The sequence below is a fragment of the Apteryx mantelli genome, chromosome 1 (genome assembly GCF_036417845.1).
Source record: "Apteryx mantelli isolate bAptMan1 chromosome 1, bAptMan1.hap1, whole genome shotgun sequence".
Classification (NCBI taxonomy): Eukaryota; Metazoa; Chordata; class Aves; order Apterygiformes; family Apterygidae; genus Apteryx; species Apteryx mantelli.
In genome coordinates this window covers 170,836,737-170,855,367 of record NC_089978.1, presented here as the reverse complement: position 1 = coordinate 170,855,367, position 18,631 = coordinate 170,836,737, and the positions used below count along the sequence as shown (strand labels likewise).

At 36.5% G+C, this 18,631-nt stretch overlaps 1 protein-coding gene across 5 annotated transcripts in view; it reads right to left on the bottom strand.

Moving 5' to 3' along the window:
- The window catches only part of CDK17 (cyclin dependent kinase 17), a 102,777-nt gene that overhangs the window by 11,998 nt on the left and 72,148 nt on the right, over positions 1-18,631 (bottom strand). For all 5 annotated transcript variants that reach the window (XR_010886503.1, XM_067312169.1, XM_067312165.1 and 2 more), the window contains exons 5-9: positions 7,865-7,990; positions 4,117-4,173; positions 2,680-2,794; positions 2,047-2,141; positions 1,066-1,128 (exon numbers count right to left, since the gene is read on the bottom strand). Coding sequence is in view for 4 of the 5 variants with exons in the window: in XM_067312169.1 (XP_067168270.1) it covers positions 1,066-1,128; positions 2,047-2,141; positions 2,680-2,794; positions 4,117-4,173; positions 7,865-7,990 (456 nt within the window). In the remaining variant the exon portion in view is untranslated. The remainder of the gene's footprint in view (positions 1-1,065; positions 1,129-2,046; positions 2,142-2,679; positions 2,795-4,116; positions 4,174-7,864; positions 7,991-18,631) is intronic.

Genomic DNA, 18,631 nt, shown 5'->3' with positions numbered 1-18,631 from the left:
AAGCCATCCCTTTACATTATTTGGTACATTGTACTGTTAACCATGTTTCTGCCATGTGCTACTGTACAAGAATAAAAGCAATTTTCCAACCATGTGTGTGCATTCACCATTTTGTTTTTTTAGGAGCACAACTTAAAAGGTAATACAGCTGTGTTTTTTTTCCAAGAGGCATGGAAGAGCTTCTCAAATTCATCTACCATACAAATAACATCCCTTATACTAATTATCTATAGCTTAATGAAGATGCTTTGAAAGTACAGTCCAGCACCGGCCACAACATAGCTGGGTAAAACTACTAACCCAGACTCCTTGGGCAAGTTCAATTCTTTCAAGACAGTATTTGCCCTGTTTGGAATCTTGTTTATAAAGCCATCAGTTAAAAAAAAAAAAAACCTAAATATTTAGTCTCTAAAATCAAAAACTGCTCGTTAAGAGCGACTTATACTTGAAACTGAGTCTGTTTCACCAGGTCAGACTTGAAACTGAGTCACTGGCCCAGGCCACAGCTCTACTTAAAATCAACAGACAATTAAACCTCAAAGAAAATCACTTCTATTTTATTACTCCTAGAGAGATGAACATCACTGCTTCTTAAATATATATTTAGGCAGTGGCATTCAAACCCACAGTCATGATTGAGACCACGTTTTCCTTGGCACATATACAAATTCTATTAGAAGATAAATCTAACTAAAGACTTACCTCAATAAATGAGGTAAAAAAATAATGGAAGGACAGGAAGAGGTCAAAACAGTTATGAATTTGTTTTTAATGAAATTTTTATTAAAAAAAAAGCAACTTCAAAGAGAATGAAATCTTATGAAAAGTGATATAATCTCCTGTTTCAAATGACTAAAACACTTAAAAGCTATCAAAACTAAACAGAACAACTCCCACTGACATCAAATGTAGCTGAGCCAGACCCAAAGGTGGAAAAGGAATTTATGTTTCTTAACTTTAAAAAAAAGCTCCAAACCACATAACTTGTAATTATTAAGTTCTCTAAAATTCTTAAGTCAGAACAGAAAAAGCTGGAAACAAGTCACTATCATTAAAAACACTCACCTTTACATTGTGCATACTCATGATGTTACCACAGTCATCCATGTACTGCTTCAGGTCCTTGTCCTGTCAAAACACCACCATCATTGTTCAGTAAAATTCTGGACACTAAATTATGTGCATGCTATTTATTGTTAGAACCGACAAAGAAATCATCCACCAGAAAGCAAAAGTTTTTTGACAAAAACCCACATTTTTTGACAAGAAAACACAAAAGCCTGAACATGCAGAAAACTCTGGCTTTGCAAAGGGTAGAAATGCTCATGTTTTCCAGCAAGTTACACTATCCCAGCACACATTATTTGTTACTGCCTTCTCCTCCACCTTCTGCATCAGTGTATTTTATGAAATGCTACATTCCCCAATTACACTGGAAGAGCTTTTCTTTATCCCTCCTATTACACTTAAATATTCCAGCATATTATACAAAAATATTACATAAAGCTTCAGTGAGAAAGCAGCTACGATGGAAGAGGCAAGCGAGGCATGTAATTCTGGACACTTGCTTGAAAAGGATGCAGTGTAAAATGGTTTATCTTGAAGTATGCATTTTTACTTAGAAAATTTGTGAAAACTGTGTCATAATAAAAAAATATCATGGGGGTAATAGCATAATTATTTTTTTCTTCATTAATGATTTTGGTACAAGCAGACATTTTCCTCAGAAAGAGGAAAGGTAGCTCACAGTAAATTGCTACTAATGAAACTTTGAAATTATCAGAACAATATTTACTTATTTACGGTAATCTTACAACTGAATATACTTTTATAATTTTCCATTCACTCTAGCTGCAGAAGAAAAAAATTAACAATCACAACATTTTTAAAAAGATGCCACAGACTTTTGATATGTCCATGTTACTTAGAAACAATATTCTCTAAGGAGATGCATCAAATGTGATTGAAAAAAAAAAGTGATTGAAAAAAATGTGATTAAAAAAATGTGATTGAAAAAAAAAGCTCAGTAGTTGTTTCAATGCTTACCAGATACTCAAAAACAAGAGTCAAAGACTTGTCCGTGTGAACAATATCATGTAATGTAACAATATTTGCATGTTTCAGATCTTTCAATAATGACACTGCAAAAGAGAATTTTAAGTATAAAATAAGTAAATGTGAGACAGAAAAAATAAATGCAGTACAACTAGCACATTTGTACATATAAGGTATTTGTTTAATTTTTAAGATTAAGGAGATATTCTACAAAACATAGTAGTATTCATACAGCATAAGGTAACCCAAATATACAAAAGGTATTTAATCATCAAACATTTGAAAAACTTGTAACCAGAGAACTGTAAACATTTCCTAAATCATACATTTCAGGCAGAAGTAGTCATTTCCGAAAATGTATTCTGAATCCCTGAAAGCCACTCGCTATATACACATAATTCAGTATAAAACTATCCACATCTCAAACACTGTGTTTGAGAACGCAACAACCACCACAAAGTAAATACATTTGAAACATTAAGACTTAGTTTGTCTAAAGTTCCAATTTTCTTTATCAAAAATTACATCAGTTTCTTGCAGCCTGTGTTTTTCCACCAACAGTACTTTGGACAAATAGAAAGCAAGAAATATCTGAAATTCTAGAAAGCACAAAAAAATCATAACCTTCTCTTATGGCCGTGCATGGTGCTCCCTCTTCATGCTCCAGCCGAATTTCTTTCAGAGCTACCAGGTTCTCTGTCAATTTACTTCTCCCCTTATAAACTGTTGCGTAAGTACCCTACACAATGGAAAAAAGAAACTCTTAAAAGCTGTTCCTTCATTGAAAGATCAGTTAAAAAGAAAATATAAACTTTTATCTGAACTCATAACAGGTTTCATTTCGGATATGATTAGTTTTTATATTTTCTTCTTTTGATACAAGTAAAACAAGCAAAATCTTTTGCAAACACAGAAGGCACAGGGGATGCTCTAAAAATTATATCAAAAGCTTCTGAGAATATATCTACTGAAGAAGTTTGATCAGGTGGTGTTAGTTAAGTTCATCAGGTTCACTGCTGGGATAATTTACCATCTTGGAAGGCCATATTTTGACTAAAACTGGCTCAGGTATCTTTAAACTATGCTGCAGCTGTTTTTCCACAAAACACCTAATTCTTTTTGATATAGCTCCTTATCTTTGTTACATATTTTCTGTAAGAACATTTTGGGGGTGGGGGGGGATCGAACTTTCATTTTTGTTGACAAAAAGAACAAGAAATATCATGAAGCTCATCTTTTTCAATTTACTTAAACAATAGAATATTCAAGACTCTTTTAAGATGCTTTACATAATGACAAGAAATACTGACTAAATCACATATTTGCACAACTAATTCCAGCAATTTGAGAGAGGAAGCAATACCAAGCTACAAAACCTGCCCTGAGTTAGAGTACATATCTTGTATTGTTTGTTACACTTGCTCAGTAATGCAAATGAGATAAAATACAGCTGCAACTAGGACTTGCTAGCGATTAGATTAATATTGCCCTAAGATACACAAAATTACACCATGCCTAGTGAGACATCTAACAAATGAGAGGTAAAATTAAAAAAAGATGCATTTGGAAATAAAAAGAGCGCAAAGGGAGAACTAACGGCAATATTCACAGCTCACATATTGACCAGCCCTGCTTCCTTCTGCAGTGCTTGGTGCATACCATCCTGGTGCTCCTCGCCCATTTTTGAACCCATTGGTCAAGCTCAGTCAAACTGGATAGGTCCTAAACCCACCCCCACCCCCAAATTCTACAACTTCTCTGGAAACCAGTGGCTAGCTGGAAGGCAGAAAGCCCAATTACTGCCCTCCCAGAAGAAAAGGCAAAGAGAACTCTTGCCCGGCTCAGCGGTGTTGTGTCTGCTTTTCTTCCTTGTTAAATATATATAGAACATTTGTGTGGCTGAGACATTGTTACACATAGCAAATATGTTTGGTTTCCTGAAAAGAAGAGAAATTCAATAGGTGTTTCCAAGCACGTAGATATTTTCAGTTGACACAAGTAAATTATACAGAAAACTTTGTCATCAAAGCAGTAATCATTTCAGAAGAAAGCTATACGCACCTCTCCAAGCTTTTCTAACTTGATATAGGTTTCCATTTTTCCAAATCCAATTTCTGACTGAAATAAAAACAAATGGTAAATTGATCACAGAAATTAGTGACACTTAAATTTATCAGCAAGCTGAACTTTGTTTCCAAAAAATACCTCACAGTACTAGAGACCTCAGCTCCAGGTTTCCTCTTCCGTTCTGACCTCTCAATGCCTCTTCAGTCTAAAACTCTGCCAGTAAAATCTTTATATATCATTCTGCCCTGTGACATCTTTAAATCCCTCCACAGACTTCAGCTTTTCCTCGGCAATTTAAGTTTCATAGCCCATGCCTTAAAGTCTCCCCATACTGGGGTACTTCTGGGGTACTTCTTTTTTCAGTGGCTGACTTTGCCTCTGCCACGCAAGTCAGGAGCACTGTATGCCTATATCTTCATCAAACACCTTCTGAAGATGGTCTGTAAGATCACTATTCTTTTCCTATTCGAATCCATTGCTACTCATATATTTAACAGTTATCTCTTACAATTATTTTCATGTAAGAATATTCTCAATGACATTAAGCCTTTATATTGGTCTTACAGTAGAAAGAATGCTGGAAGCAGACATTCAAAATATGTCAATTTTGAAACTGAGTTACAAAGTGCTTATAGCCTGTACACGGTCAAAATCCAGAGACTTCATGGGGTTCTGCTTTACTGACAACTAAATATACAGGAAGACAAAAAAGCCAGGTTTTCTCCTTAGGACCACTCCTTCCTTCCACTTCCAAACCTAGCTCTCCACTTAATATTTCTGTCTAGGGAAACATACTTTCACATCGGACTGGCTTCAGCACCTACTTCCACAACAAGTCAAAATATGCTGATCTGCTCTTAAAATCCTATGGATATTAAAGGTGTATATAATTTCATTGCGTGTAACACTCAATATGTAAACACTCTTGACTGTACTAGGATTTGACAATATGGAGATATACCAACAGAAGCCAGATAAAAGCGTCTGTTAATTTTCAGAACATATGCATGAAAATACATCTGAAGTAAGTGCAAGACCTTGTCTATAAACATATTACGACAAATCTATGATAAAAAAGGACAAATAATTTTTGCTAATATAGTATTAAAAATAATTCTGCCTTATGAAATTAGTGTTAGGACTGAAATGTTTTAGAATTGCATATGGATACTTTGGCGCCAAGTGTCTTTAAGAGCTTGGTGAAGTCAGGCTGTTTATCCCAAGATACTTGCAAAGTTGGTATTCTGACAACCTTTTAACTCTGCTGAGATTTTAAGCATACCGCTGATACGGTTACAGTGTCAGTAAAATAAATATCATGTTTTCAAAGTATATTTCAAAGTACTTAACAGATGCATCTGAAAGTGAACTTAGATGGTATTAGAAATAAAAAGATATGTTTGTGAGTTCAGAGAAGAAACAGAACAAGAACTTGTAACTGTTGGTCTTGTTTTTGCCAGACAGTCTGGAGTATAACTGTTAAAAGCTTCATTTCTTAGAATGTTTGATGTTGTTCCTCAAGAGTGATAAAGTTAGAATCTTCTTTAGACTATAAAATCTTACAATATTTCTTACTTATAGAGGGCAGATATTCTTTATGACCTGCCTGTACATATGCTTTGGCATCACTATCACATTTTAGTTGACCACCACTCAAAAGAAAACCTAGTTTTTAGACTCCTCAAACCAAGTAAGGTTTCGTTTTTCTTTCAAAGTCATTCCTGAACAATTTTTTTTTTCTTCTGCAATACATATCTGGCCATCCCAATTTACACAGAAACATTAATACATCTTTTTATGTTCTGTTATTTCTAAGGGTTGATGCATAAGAGACGCATGCATTCTGCTGCACATGTAGTACTGTACTTGTATACACAAAATACACAAATACTGTAAAAACTATTTTTTTGTTATATTTCAAAGAAATACACCAGACCTAAAATATCACAAGTCCTCACTTTGTCCTTTTTAGGGCATTTTTGCTTTAATTTCTACTAAGCCTTGAAAAGAGACATGCCTTTGAAGCAGAGCACAACATTCATATATCGTAATTACTAGTCTGCTAGTAACCTTTCAACCACAACCCAACAACAATGAGTTGGATTTTATTTTTTTTAAAGGTTAGTTTGAAATAATAGAAGAATAATGGAGCAAATGCATGCCTGCAGGCCACAGCACTGCCAGTAGGTTTTATTTGGACTTTTAAGCCCTGAAAGCATTTCTAAAAGGCAAAACAAAACAGTCTTGTGACAGGAAGTCAATTCTGTACACGGATCATATTCATTAGAGGGCACTGTTTTTCTTTCTTTCTTCTAGAATAAAAAGAGAACTTCAGCTGCGCTCACTTAGGGTTCAGTGTTGAATGAGCAAGGGAGCTGAAACACACAGGAAACTCTTTCCACCCCCCAAACATTATATCCCAGCACTGAAAAGGTTATATTGAAAAGGTTACTTCAACACACCTGAGTCCAAAAACAGAAGTTCTGAGAAATATATTCTCCAAATCAATGCTAAATCAGTAACTCAAATAAGTGGCTAATGACCTACAAAATTCTGAAGCAAGTATTTAAACTTGCTACATTATTAGTACTGCTTTCAGTACTTCAGTCCAATCTTTTCTTCTTTTAGTATTGTTCATGTAAAAGGCAACATGCAAATCAGAGCTTTTGTCTGGAACTATTGCTTATTGAGGGGAAAAATACATGATAAAACTCATAACCATTGATTTGTTATACACATTATTAATTCAGGAAGTGTAAAACAAGGATATCTCACAGTTAACTAAGTTAATTCTGTATACAAGCTTTCATATTTATTTTTCAGCAAATACGCCATTAAATCAATAGAACAAAAACCAAAGTGGACTTTATAAAACTATCCAGTTTTTCTGCACAAAGCAATGAATTCCCACCAATGAATTTGCTCAGAAAATCAGTAATGGTCTAGAGATTCTTTAAAATGTGGATTAACATTAGGAAAGATGATAGATCAGTTATGATTGGAATTTGATGATTTTTGTGAAAATAAGACCAAAGCATTTCTTACACAATTTCAGGGATGTTCAAATCTAACAGAGTGCCTCGGATTTCTAATATTTATATTGTAATTAGAAACATAAGAATCTTCCTCTTCCAGTCTACAAGGCAAGACTTTCCTTTAAAAGAAACATAGTAATCGAAATTGGTATATATGAATTAACTAACTAATATCCTTAGGAATTCAGATACACTTTAAAAAAAACAACCAAACAAACACGAAACTACCATTCCAATGGCAAACTAACCATTAGAAAGAAAATTTGTTATCAAATACAAACAGAAAAAGGAAGAAGAGTGCCCTTTAGATTATGCTGATTTATGGACTTCCTACTACAGCACACAGGAGCTGCAGCCTTGATCTAAGACTATGCAGACTGACCTTTTCTCAGACAGATCATCCCTGCTCTAAAGAGCTTATGGATCTAAGTATGCACTTTTGAAGTTGAGTTTTGCCACTGAATGGATCACATCCCTCACTGGGAAACGACAGGGCTAAATTTGCAGAAGCAAAAGGAAAGAAAGGGTGACCTTCTCCAATGGATTCTGGCAGGTGCTCAGTACACACTGAGAGTGCTCTGTCTTTCAGGACATAAAAGCCCAAGGTGCGAATGAAGATGAACCCTATATGCCATAGGGACATCTGCAGTAAATCAAAACCTAAGACAGAAGAGGTCAATTTTACAAGCCAGATACATTAGACTTACTAGTGATGCTCTACGAGAGCGTCGACTCATTGGTTGATCAAATGGCGGGCTGTTAATCTGCAACTTTTCAAGATAGCCATCAGGTATCCTGATGTCAGCAGGCAGTGACAAACGCTTGTTCAGATCCTGAAGTAAATAGTGCAAAAAAGAGAAGGGTCAAGTAAACTTAAATAATAATAATAATAATAATAATTTTTGTTTTAATATCTGTAGCGTTATTATTACTATAGTATTACTATTTAAAACTGAAATATTTATATAAATGAAAAATAAGTAATCTTAGAGAAATGTTTGTCTTTTTAAAATGTGTTATATAACGCTTACCAAATTGCTTAAATAATGGGCTCAGAAAATTCAGTGTCTTACAAACTCATTCTGTTAACAGGAGGAATGAAATATAATTAATTACACTGAGGATAAATATACTGAATTTACTCGAATATTTATAAATATCTGGAATACAGAAAACTGAGAAATCAGAAGCTGGTAAATACATTTCTTTTCATGTAATAATTAAATCAGAATAACAATTTTGTCAGTCTTACAAACAGAACCATTTCATTAATGGAACTAAACTATTAAAAATGTTAATACCTTTTTATTTCAAATTCTTTACAATGGTATCTTTAGAAAACCAATCTGAAATTAACATAAATGCCATTTTCCCTAAATTGACTCTGTAAGTTTTCATCAGCAAATTTTTCAGCAATATGTATCATCTCTAAGACAAGAGGGAAAAAAATGACTTCACCTTTCAGCAAACTTGAAACAAAACATAATTTTGTGGGGCTGCACATTCTCACCATTTTTGTATTTTTAGTTTAGCTTTAATCTCAAACATGTCAGAAAATGAAATCCCAAATATTCTCTTCAAGCGGCCAGTCGCCATCACAGAGCTATATGGAAAACATACCCAGACTCACAACAACGGAAAGTAATTGCTAAAACAAAGGACTTGTTGTTCAGCAAAGGTAGTTAATCCAATTAAAGTCATACTCAGTATCAAACTGTACAATCCATCTACACACATCCTACTCTGGAATTAGGAGAACATCTCTGGAACCACCTCAGGTTTTGCATTCTTCCCAGCAGAAGAGGTAGGCCAGCTGGTAGACCCCAGATTTAATCAGTAATGACCTGATGGCAGTAGGGATGCTCTTGATGTTACTATTCTCTCTTATCTATCATCTCAAGCTTTGATTTCTGGGCATCCTGAACTAATCTAAATGCTGGCAGCTACATCCCCATGCTGTTCCCCCCAGTTTTGGCCATGTGTTCCTACTCATGTCTTTGCAACAGCTTTGAACTATTTCAGCATGCTAAATCATTGGGAAGCTATCTCACACGGAGCGCATAGCTTTCTGCCAGCTTTCTGCTCTGAACAGGTTCAGTGTAAGGTCAGACACACTTGGAGCAGGAACGACCAAGAGGACAGCAACACGTGGGCTGAAGGGGCAACAGGGCAATCCCAGGAAGCCAGCCGCTACACTGGCTTAAGCCGTCAAGGACCTGCATCATTAGACTTTTCAGGACTTGAGATCTTGGTGGACAACTTGGCAAACTTTCAGCATCACCAATGTATTTGAACTATGTATATGCATGAACTGGTCATGTACCTGAAACAAGAGCTGAGCAAAAAATATTATTTTAAAATATATTAAAAAAGAATCGAATCCAGCAATTAATTTAGTTTCTGGTAGGATGGAAGTGCTAATACACACGCCCACCCCCCAAATGATGGGTGTACACATGCTGTTCACTATCACCATTGGGTACGGACAGAAATCCTTGGACTGATGCCACTGAAGCTTGAACTTCTGGCAGTTGACTTTCCTGTTCTTTCTTTCACTCCTCGTATCCGCTTAAGTACAGAGAATAAAATCTCTTAGCTTGCTCTTTGCAGCCCAGCATCAGCTTCTCTAAGTGGAGAATTCAGTGCCCATATTTTTCATTTTGTACAGAATTCTTAACTTGGAACCACAACCTTTAAACAAAGAAGTATTGTTGATGTACAGACTGAAGAACAGAGAAAGGCAGCTTTGATCACCATTTTGAAGATCAATTAAAAGAAAACAAAAGCATCTCTCAGTTTTGGCAGCTTCCTATTTCTTTACTCATTTTCAGCTTCTGCATTTCACAGTTTTTAAATCACTGGCAATTTAAAAACTAACTGCCTGTGTGGTTTTGGGGAGAGTGCAGGAACTAATTAATTGTAACGAGAGCTAGGAGTAACCCCTTCCTTAAAAGGATTTTTTCCATTACAGAATTCACCTTTCTTCTTTTTAGAAAGCTCTGCTAATGCAACAGGCAACTCAAATTCAGTAGTTAGCAGCATCTGAAGGGAGAAATACCTTCCCCCAACCCCAATGGGCTTCAGTTTATTAAAAACAAAAAACAAAAAACCAAAAAACACTTCATGAAAAAAAAAAAGCACACCACCCTATTATTTAGTGCATTCTTCAGAAAATTCAGGTAGCACGTCAAACCAAATGAACTCAAAGGAAGGAGCTTCCTGATGCCTTAAAGGAAGCAGCTGGATCCCCGCACTACAGTGGCAATTCCTAGGAACTGCTGGGACGAGACTGAGATGGCAGAAAGAGGACCTCCCAGATCCAACAGCCGGGCAATATCCTGATTTTCTTTCTCCCATTTCTCAAGAACAATAAAGTGAAGCAGAAATTTGCCAAATCCCAAGATGGCAGAAGAAAAGAAAGCTGGGCTGAGTTTTTCAGCGTAACCTGAACACAGCAGATACCATCATTAACCTATATATCCTGGGGCAAAATAGCTTTCTCCCACTCCTAGCTATTAACTCCAGAAGCAGGGAAATCTGCTGTAATGCTCTTATTATTGTTCCATAGTGCTTATTTGACAGTATTTTAATAGAGTCTCTTTATATGTATACTAAAATCATTGACCACAGCTCAGAGGCCTCATGAAATGCTGACGGGGTTGATTACATCCCGCAGCTCACTCTCCACCTCCTCTTCTCGCACGGCACTTGTCCTTCTGGCAAAGAGAGCGCTGCTTCACAACTAGGCCTGCTGCCTTGAAGAAGCGTTCCCAAGCATATGAAGTTGAACGGTTTGTAGAAAGAAGAAAGCGAAAGCAGCCTTTAGCCCTAATGGCAGCCCTCAAACTGTAAAGGATTTACTGTTTTGGAGTCCAGAAAGCCAAAGTACAAAACTACTGGTGGAGGTTACTGTACCAAACCATAGATAACAATATTTTAGGTACAAGAAAATATATAAAGAAGAACTTCTAAAAATTACTGTCTCTTCACCCTCCCTATTACTTCAGAGATCCGTGTGACTTACCCTCCATCCTAAACTGACTTAAGCTGTGATTTGCTGTACTTGTGCCCCACAAAACATCATAAAGATACTGTTTGAATCTAAGTACTTACTGATGGTAAAGCCCCTAAACTGACCCAGTCGGGGGAGAGGGGGGCAGGGGGAGAAACACCAACATAACCTATTTTATACAACTCCCAGGCCCCCCCCCCCAAGTGTTTCTTTAAAACACAAACACAACCTCACAACCTGAGGGGAAAATGGGGAGAGGATATCTTTTTCAGGATATCATCTGTTTTTAAATATAATTTCTATACTGACACTTGTATACAATGCACAATACCTAATGGTTATCAGTCTTTCCCCCCCCCCAAATGAATGCTTAGTGCTGGTAGCTTAAAACTCTGTCATTTTGCAAATAAAATGAAAACACTACCCACGCTCCTTAACTTCTCAGAGCTCAAGAAAGTCTCTCCTCTGTGAGGAAAATGCAATGACTTAATGGAAACTGCTGCAGATACCCTAATCATCTACACTACTATTCCACTTGTGACACTCAGGCATGTGTGGTTGTGTTGCAAGGCTTACAAAACCATGAGCATTAAAAAAAATACATATATATATATATATTTGAAATTTTTACCTACCACAGTCAGCAGCCTTTTATGACACCAATGTTCCAAAGGATATATAAGGTTACTTACATGAAGTCTACTACTATCATTAGCCTTTATCTAACTACTTAGAAATGGCAAAATTAAAGAAAATTATTTAGACTGTACACCCAAATATCTGAAAGACAGGAATTACTATATTCTGTTTGCCTGTGCTGCCTTACTACCACCCAGTTTTTGCAATAAATGAAGCAACCATCTCATGGAAAAAAATGCAATCTGAATTAAATACTACGCGGCAACATGGAAGGGGGCTCATTAGAAGCGCACGACAAATAAATACAGTGTTTCCTAGCAGCTAAGTAGCAAAATTGGAAACTAAAATTACATCACTTTGACATAGCTGAAAAACCCAGTAATTTAACAGAGATTACATTAAAAAGAAAAAAAAAAAAAAGAAGCCCCTATCATACGCCAACCAGTTTTGAAGCTGGGGTGTTCAAGGACTAAGTAGTCTGCTGACACTTAGGGCAACCTGATTAACTGGCAGCAGCAAAAGACCACAAAAGTTTCCACAAAAGGTAAAGTATGTGCCGGGCAGTAAAGTCGGCCGGGGAAAACTAGTCCATTTCTGCACTGGCAGTAAAGCCTCTTTATGGACAGGACGCACAGGCCAAGCATGAGCCTTGGCGTGCGGAGCCTGGAGTTGCACGACCACCACGCTCCCCAGCTCCCCTCCCTCCCCCTGCTCTTGCGGCAGCTCCTGGACGTTCCCGTCGCGGTCTTGCTATTGCTGCTTCAGTGGCACCAAAGCCTGCTTCTCCTGAATGCTGCCGTTCCTGGTGATTTCGGCACGCTGCCAAACTGCTCTAGTGGAATGCGAGCAGCAGGGGGAAATGGTGATTTTTCCAAGTATTTCTCATTCTCTTAAACCATTGTGGAATTCCACGAAACAACGGAAAAAGACACTTCTCTGGGCAGAGGACTTTGTCCAGCCTAATTTCATTTACCACTCGAATCTAATGAAGTGCTAGCATTGCTCAAGACAAAGACCACAAGACACCATTTATAATGGAAACTATTAGACAACTTAAATGTGCAGGCTGTTACGAGATCCTGCTATGATGTTGTTTAAAGAAGTAATAAGGAAGCATATACAAAATTAATGACAGGATTATTTTCACTATGCTCTTTAATTTTTGATACGTAAGATCTTGAACTTGCCAATACTACACAGTTAAACACCCCATTTTAACACAGAAATCAATTTTGCATCTCTCTGAATCTTTTAAACTTTTGCTTCATTTTTAAGTTAGGAAATTAGAATAATTCCCTAAATTATTTTAGGTATTAGTTTTTAAACACAACAGGTGGGCTCTTAAACTACGTACACATTCCCTCGTCTACGCAGAGGGAACCTGGCTGCACTTCTTTGTAACTGTAACAACCAAAGGTTTACTGAAATGCAAAACCTTAGTTTTCAGGGACCTAAAATACATCACCTAAAATAAACTATGCATTAGAAAACTAAAGTAATAGCATTTTTCTGTACGTCACTTTAGTCCTCATTTGGAAAAATAAGTTTAAATTTGTGAAAAATTTCTTGTGAATTCATAACATTTTCCAGTTTGACTCTTTCACGGTTATCTTTAGGGTCAGCTTGCCACAAAATAAATCCTAATGTTCAGTAAATGTAGTATTGTTAAAAGTTCAAATGCCTACAATTAACTATGTTGCTTAATGAGCTACTTATTGATCCACTTCCAAACCATATTCTGCAGAATACATTCAAGCATCATGTGCTTTGCTAGGTAACCAGAATGCTCAGGTGGCATTTCCACCCTTCTACATCTCAAAACCACGTTTTTCTTTCCTCATGTGTAATGGTTAATGCTTAATCTTGCTTCATCAGTGGCAGAGAAATGTATACTATTTTTATAACTTGTTTGAAACCAAAATAACATTTGTTCCACTCCGCTTGATTGGAGATAAAAATGCAAGCACTTGTCACTCTAATATCAGTTTCTTGTCTATGGAGATAAAATATCCCGACTTGTCCTAATCTTTACTATTTATTTCCAACACTAGCTACAGCAAATGCTCTGAGAAAAGCTACACTTTGTCAAGCCTTTCCTTTGGTCTGGCTAGTATCCAACTGACCTGCTGTAACTTTTCATGTATAGTCTATCTATCACAGACTACTTTGGGGCACGAGAAGCTTTGGTAGGTTTTCCAGCTTAAATCCTGCAGGTTCTGTGGGCTGAGTAATTTAACATTGTAAGTAAACAAATACACCTTCCAAATCTAAACACCAAACAGGTCCTGTTGTTTCACATATATTTGGAAGTAAAAAACATTCTACCTTTTGACTTCTTCACCTTCTGGTGCCCATTTGGACATCCCAAAATACTACTGCAAACATCAGCATCTTCACTTGCCATCCACAGTAGTCCCTTCACAAGGGTTTAGCACTAGCATTCTGTTACCATATTTCGCTTTCACATCCAATTCTCTAAAGTGACTCTGTTTCTTTTCTACCTATCCAAGTCTGCTCTCCTGTTCTCCCTAATACAAACTTACCAGATACTCCTCTTTCTATCTGGTTGGCTTGGCCCATGTAATATTCTTTAGTGCCATGGCTTGAGACTTTCTGAAAAGTCTAACTCCTGGTTAATAAATCAATTTTCACCCCTCTCTGAAATCTTGTCAAAAAATTATACATTTCCACATAATGTATCTATTCTTATCTGTAAAAGGAGCACCATTCACTTTTCAAGCATTGAATCCGGTACTAAGAACAACTTCTCACTTTCCTTAATTCACCATTTATGCTTTGTCACGATGCACTACACACTTCAGTAAATCCACGTGTAACATAAAGAAGATACTTACTCAGGATATACAATGTTTGAACTCTACAGTTAAATGGTTATGGTTAAATATGGTTAATGGTTAAATATACCACAGGAAAAAAAAAGGAATTTCAAATATGCACACTTTTAAGTCTGTCTTCTGATGACACAAGTCACTAACTCATATAACACACATTTAGATAACAAACACTAATGTTTTGTACAAAATAGAATACCAATAATCAAAAATAAACAAAACCAGTAAATAACCAGAAAACTGCTTTAGTGAAGAATTTGTTGAGGCTTTCTTGCATTCAGTTCTCACTATGCTAAAATGTCAGCATCTCAAGTGGGAAAGAAGAAAAACTGAGACTACTTTCATTTTTATCATTCACTAATGTGCCAGTTTGCAGACCGTTGCTTTCTTCCTGTAGTAGCAACAATAAATCTTTCCCCATATCTATTGGACTGCAAATGTCACCAATTTTTTTTAACTGAGAGACTGTTTCTTTCAGAGTGTTGCTGCACTTGTAACTGCGGTAAGGGAAAAAAAGATTAGGGCTTCTGCCAGTGAGGTAGTAGGAGGTGAAAAGAAAAGCAGTCCTATAGTACTAAGCAAACGGTCAGAAAAATCAGAAGGAAAAACCATGATATATTGTCTGACAAGAGCATCAACCTCAATTCATTACTCCTTCTGTGTCAGATTAGCTAGCCTGTATCTGAAGCCGAGCAGCTGACAGCCTCCAAAAACGGCAGTCCAATGCCTGTGGCCACATGTTCCCATCACTTCCTTGGAGGAGAACACGCTTGGAGCTGACGACTCAGTGATGTGGTTTCAGAAACTCAACCGGCAGAAAACTACGCCTTCAGAGCAATGTGAGTAATTACCTGCTGATGGAAGTTCGGGAGCCAGGGGACGAAGGAGGCTGGCTCTTTCAGGAGCTGCTAGCCAGAGGACTAGCGCAACTCTACTGCCAAGCTGCATCGTTATAAGCCAGTCTTTATTGTTTTGGTGATGGTATTTTTCAATACCATCACCAAAGTTTTGTAACATCATCATAAAGAAAAATAACTGCCAAGTCTGAAGTCACCAGTTTGACAGCCCGAATAGTCCACTACAGATCAAATGAAAACAATTTGCTCTTTTGTGTAAGCATCGGCCTGAATTAGCTTTCTCACTGGTTTTAGCAAGCACCAGAGAGATGTGTCAGCTGCAACCACAAGCTGCTCACTAATAAGTCATAGTGCTTTTGTTCACTGAAGAATGCTTCATGAGATCTCAAAGCTACATCTCAACCCTCTATGCAACACAGTTCAACTCCATGGCATGCTTACCATAGAAAAAAAGAAATCTTCTACTTTCCTCACTTATTTTAAATAAAAATGTATATTATGTGTTACTTAATAATATGCAAAGAAAATAAATTGAAAAACACTTGCATATGCCAATGAGAACTTAACACAGTCATATACAATCTTAAATGAATGTACTTACTGTACCATTTTAGTATCAGATATCATGTGGAGTTGTTTTCTGAAGGCTGCCTTATCAAATTTCAGTGCATTTTTGTCAAATGACAAAGTTAGCATAGTTAAAGCCAACTGGATTCTCTAAAGAATTCTGACATATTACAAGGTTGCTAGAGGCAAAAGCAAATAGAAAAAAAACAACCCCAAATCACAGAACATATTTATAGAGAACCCTGTTGTTTGGTTACAGCAGTGCAGACTTGGAGACCTCCAAAGTCTCGAAGCAAAATGCAAGCTCAAATATCCACCATAAGAAATTTATACAACCTCAGCATCATGCTTTTTTCACATCCTTTTAAACAAGCCTCAATGATTTTAACTAAACCCACTGTTTTAACAGCTGGGATGAGTTATCTATGCCAGTTTTCCGATTAGGTATATCAAACCAACATGTCTGTCTGTGTGTGAAAATATCCTAAACCCTACAGACATGAAAAGCCAACAGGAATGAAACAATATGTCTATAATACAAATAATAAATTTAAGGTACCACCATTTGTCGTGGAGCTACAGAGAGCGAGCATGTGAACAAACTTTAGTTTTTAAAAGACAACTCAAAAAAAAGAAAAGTAACTAGATAACACTTATCTAATTCCAGGCTTCAAGAAAAGCTCAATGCTAAAGCGTGGCTCACATTGTAATGCTCATCTTACAGCAGGCCCATGCTCTAGTAACAGGTGTAACTATAATTTCATCATGATGCAGAAAATGGACTTTTTCCTTCTCCTGCAGGATGGTTTGTATCTGAATATTATATTTTTCTTCTACACCCAAATGTTATGTTTTTATTTTACTGAAAACATTAAATCACAATGAATCAATTACCATTCTATTAAATTTGAGAAAAGCGTCAAAGAACCTTTTCTTCTATTACAAGTAGTAGTGAAAATACAACTTTAAGGCCCATCTGCAAAAGATCACTGCTACTTCTCACTCCATAAATCCAGGCTGTTCTTTAGACACTCTGCCAGTGTGCAATGCAATTGAAGAAAGCATCGGTTTCAAGTATTTAATTGGACATGCCCTTGTGGAATCATGTGGCTTGAAGTTGTGTTTGATCATTACACAAAATTATTAAAGGTGTGGAATTCATTAATCAATTAGATCATGAGGGTTTTTTTTCCCAATATACTAGTCAAAACAAATACTCAAAATATTTTCAGGAATTTTGTCATAAGGTTGAGCCCACAACCTCTAACCCCAACAAATAGCTTTCCCGTTCTGCATGTAGGGGTGCTAGGAAAAGATGAGGAGCTAATTGTAATCAGTGAAATATGGGTATTACCATGAATTCAAAGCCTTAATCTCTATTTTGGCACTAGGAGTCACATTTTTCTGGCACACCTATTACCACCAATCAACAAAGCAAGGACTTTACTGCTAGGAATTAAAGAAACTTATCACCAATATCTACAGTAGTTATGGCCACTCAAATAAAGAAAATATATAACAACAAAGAAAACCAGAAGCGCAAACAGCTAGCTTTTGTTTTATTTACTTGAGCACAGTGAAAAACTTATAAAAAGAAAACTTGCCAACATCTTTCCAGTAATATTTATAACTACTACTATTTTTTAAATTCACAAAGTCAGCATCACAGTTCAATAGGTAAGAATTTATGTCATGTAAGCAGTTAAAAATATGAATTCTGAACAATTTCTTCTTCAAATTATTTTTAACAGGAATTTTAATTCCATAGATATGCTGTTTAGACACCCAAATAGCTGAATAAAAACTGCTCTTTCATTTTTTTTTTCCTCCCCTCAAAAAACACATTCAGGTTTTGAATTTACTTCCTCTCTCCCAGCAGTTTTAAGGTGATGGGTTGAAACTGTTTAGAACAAATACAGTATTCAGAAACTGCATTCCAAGAACTTCTATTCACAGCCAACAAAATGAACAAAAAACCCAGAGATGTAATATATAAAACCAGTTTTGAAAAATCTGAGACAAGATAAATAAAACTCAAATATGAGATATTACTTTATGTTTGTCAAGTGTCAAATAAAGACATTGAAAATTTGACCATTTTGACCAATTTCTGTAACAGAGAGGGAAGAAAAACTGCCCAGAAGTAAAACGCAACATAAGGCGATCAGCTTTCAAGAAAAAGAGAGATAGAGGGAAAGGGCACTGGAAAAAAATACGACGAGACACCAAACAGAACAAATTACTGCGAAAACGCAAGTTTCAAACAGCAAGAAGCCTGGACGGAAGAAGCGAGAGTCCTGAAAGGCAACATCATTTCTTCCCTCTCAAGACTCTCTTCCTGTAAGATTCTCATTTCCAGACAGCAAGAGCACAAGAGATAATGAAGGAAAAACCCCCCAAACCCCGAATGAAGCTGCAACAAAAGCAGCAACAAACTCAAAGCCAACAACACAAGTGGTCTAATAGAAGAGCTCTTTGTAATGTCAATGCTTCCAAACACAAGACGCTCGCATCAACACAAAGCTGCAACTATCAAAGGGGATGTCC